Source organism: Penaeus monodon, chromosome 19 (genome assembly GCF_015228065.2).
Source record: "Penaeus monodon isolate SGIC_2016 chromosome 19, NSTDA_Pmon_1, whole genome shotgun sequence".
Classification (NCBI taxonomy): domain Eukaryota; kingdom Metazoa; phylum Arthropoda; class Malacostraca; order Decapoda; family Penaeidae; genus Penaeus; species Penaeus monodon.
Genome location: NC_051404.1, coordinates 30596131 through 30599261, shown reverse-complemented (window position 1 = coordinate 30599261; position 3131 = coordinate 30596131). Strand labels below are relative to the sequence as shown.

At 30.4% G+C, this 3131-nt stretch overlaps 2 protein-coding genes across 2 annotated transcripts in view; one reads left to right on the top strand and one right to left on the bottom strand.

Annotated features, from left to right (window-relative positions):
* LOC119585378 (metabotropic glutamate receptor 8-like) overlaps window positions 1–2810 on the top strand; it is a 54086-nt gene extending 51276 nt beyond the window's left edge. The window contains exons 17-18 of the mRNA XM_037934045.1: window positions 2504–2580; window positions 2737–2810. Coding sequence (XP_037789973.1) covers window positions 2504–2580; window positions 2737–2810 — 151 coding nt within the window. The remainder of the gene's footprint in view (window positions 1–2503; window positions 2581–2736) is intronic.
* LOC119585169 (zinc finger CCCH domain-containing protein 14-like) overlaps window positions 1442–3131 on the bottom strand; it is a gene marked incomplete in the record, with an annotated part of 14189 nt that continues 12499 nt past the window's right edge. Inside the window, 1 exon segment of the mRNA XM_037933806.1 lies at window positions 1442–3131.

Below are 3131 nucleotides of genomic sequence, written 5' to 3'. Positions count from 1 at the left end.
CTGGGACTTCAAAGATTATTACCATGACTCATATAACCAGTTCTTAAAAAAAAATGGGCATTAGTTTAATCCTTAAAACCAGAGTACAGTTCTACAAAATGAAATTGTAAAATTAATCCTGTTTAAGTTTGCATGTCAAATCAGATCTTAAAGCAAATTGATTATTTTTTTTATATCTAACCAATTATGTCTCTTCATGATTTTTATTAGAGAGTAACATCTTCAGTTTCCTAATTAACATCTACTTCTAATTTTATCACTAAATCATGCTTCCATAAAAATTGGACAATTGCTCAGTTGAACAGATCTAGTTGTCACACATTCTCCACAACAAGAAATTATGGCAGTTTATTTAGATGTCCATCACTGATGATCATCTAAAATATACTAGTTCCACACCTTAATTGTATCCAGAGTACATTACTATTGTTGTTGTTATTCTCTGTAGCTTTTAACAAAACATGCTAAACAGCAACTTTAATACACTTGTTATCAATGTTTTTACATGCTGTTGATTGCAACAGATCAATCCTGTCTTTTATTTTCATCAAAATCTAACCCTATACCCAGATTTTTATTGGGACAAAGGTGTACTTGACAGGGTGATACATTGGAGATGATAGTCATTTGATAATTACCAGGTTGGTGATGAAAATTAACCAAAATACAATATTATTTACATATGTTGCATTCAGCCAATCAGCATCAACTTCTCAAACACATCTCTGCATCAGTAAAAAAGTAGTGAGTAATGAGTGCTGTCACTGAATACAAGTAAGGAGTAAAGAGTACTCAACAACAGTAGAACGACTCTGACCATTTCCTAACCAATGCAACAAGCATCTGCAGCTAAAATTAACAATCAGGAAATTACACAATGGCTAAATAAATGCTTACTTTATCCTACTAAGATTCCTCGACAGTGCATGTAATGAATTGACTCACCATATGTCAACATTATGTGAACACAAGCTACTTATACATAAGTATGTTGATGTTACATCACTGCTCCATAAGCTGTATAGCTGCTGACTTTACATTCAGAGAAATTGAAAACATAAAGATGCATGCACATGCACCATCTCTTAAAAATTAAATTTTCATTTGATAAACAGATGTTAGAAAGAGATAGCAAAACAGTAAGAATCATTTTAAATACTACCAAAATAAATTTTCATGTGATGTGGAAGCTGGATCAACAATTTACTCATCCACTAACTAAAATAAAAAGTATAGCTGAAATTTCTGTGCAAGTCTTCATAGATGTAATCATATAATCATGTTCAATGCTGCACAATCCCACAAAACATCACAACAAAATTATCACTTCATTCAAGCACACATACCAACAGTGCTCATTACAGTCAAAGTTATATATATATATATTTTTTTTTTTTACTTTTGAAGGTCACCTATCAGATAAATTATAAACTTATCATTATTTTTTTTAAGAACTTTCTGATATAATTATCATAATAGTGTAGATGTACTTGGTATATATATATAAAAACCATACCATCTAGTGTGTATTCCATAACAAAAATATGGAAAAGAACCAAAAGAATTAACTGAAGACAAAAACAATGTATAATATATGTGAGGTAATCATATATAAAAGAAAACTACTTTCTTGAAATCAAAATCAAAATCTTATATTGTTGCAAATATAAAAAGTACATTGTTCTCTTCCCCCAAACTCACACTAACAAGTATTTGTCCAAAAAAGTTTAACTCTGTCTAAAATAATTAATGCCATGAACTTTATAATCACCCTAACCATGACAGGAAAAACAGAATCATACTTCATATTATTTACACAGTTCAAATATGTCTCTTTTAATTATGTACATAGTTGTATATCTTTATGCGTATCTTAACAGTCAATCAACACTTCCTGCTCATGCAGATATGTAAACAGACAAAAACATTGGATGTTGAGACCAGTCTGACCAGTAATTGATGTACAGAAAAAACACACTGAAATACTAATAACTAATTGATAACTTCCTTCAGCAAGTTTTCCCTTCCGAGATTCTCTGATGAAAATTTACAACATAAAAAATACTTCAATAAGTTCACAAGTTCATGAGATATATACTTAACTGAATCAGGGAAATTGACAAAGGCTGCAGTATATTCTACCAGCTTATTTTCATTAACAAACCAAGAGTTGAAGAACTTAGCAAAATTGTTTCTATTTAAATACACCATAGGAAAGAAGTTGGATGTGATACTCTATGATAAACTACAATCATTTACTTATACTTACTTTTACTTATAAATATTATGTTTTCAAAAATGAAGCTTATTTCCAGTACAACAGAATGTATGACTACAAAAAAATGCATCATTCATTAATAAATTAAAAATTGCTTTTCTTGTTCTTTATTCACCTGTTTCTAAGTGACACTAACCTAAGTGTGATACTACTGAGTAAAACAAGAACGATGAAAAGAAAAGGCTTATAATTGTGCAAAGACTCCATTAGATTTGTGAATTTTAGAACACCCATAACACAGAGACTTGCAAAATGCTGGATAACTACTATAAGGACTCAAGGAAATAAAAATATAAGTGAAGGTTAGGAGAAAAAAGTATCAGTAGATGAATTATTTCTAAATGAGATGAAAGCCTATCTTTATACTAATAGCCCTGGCATGTCATCACTTTGAGAATAACAAGATCTCTCATACAAAATTATATCATTATATTTCTAATCTACTGATTCCAATAAAGCATATAACAGTAATCTAATACCACTAATGCCTCAACCTGTAGTACCAAAAGATACTTCTCACACTTGTCACTAGTCTGTGACTACCTAGTATATCACTTGAGAGACCTACTGCGGGGTGGACTTTTTTTCCAAAATAATTCAGCTAGTCTTACATTCAAATAATACGATGTGACTTTCAAAGGTGATTTTGGACAGGAAACTTTTATGGTAAACTGATTATCAACAACACCAACTATTGTCAATTCTTAGGAAACAAGGAAATTATTTAGATGCTAAAGCACTATCAATTATACTGAGCTCCTTAACATTTCTGCACAATAACAACAACTAAAATTTCAAATGTTATCTTTCATACTTCACCCTCTGACATAATTTGTAAGTCCCTGTATTCCTT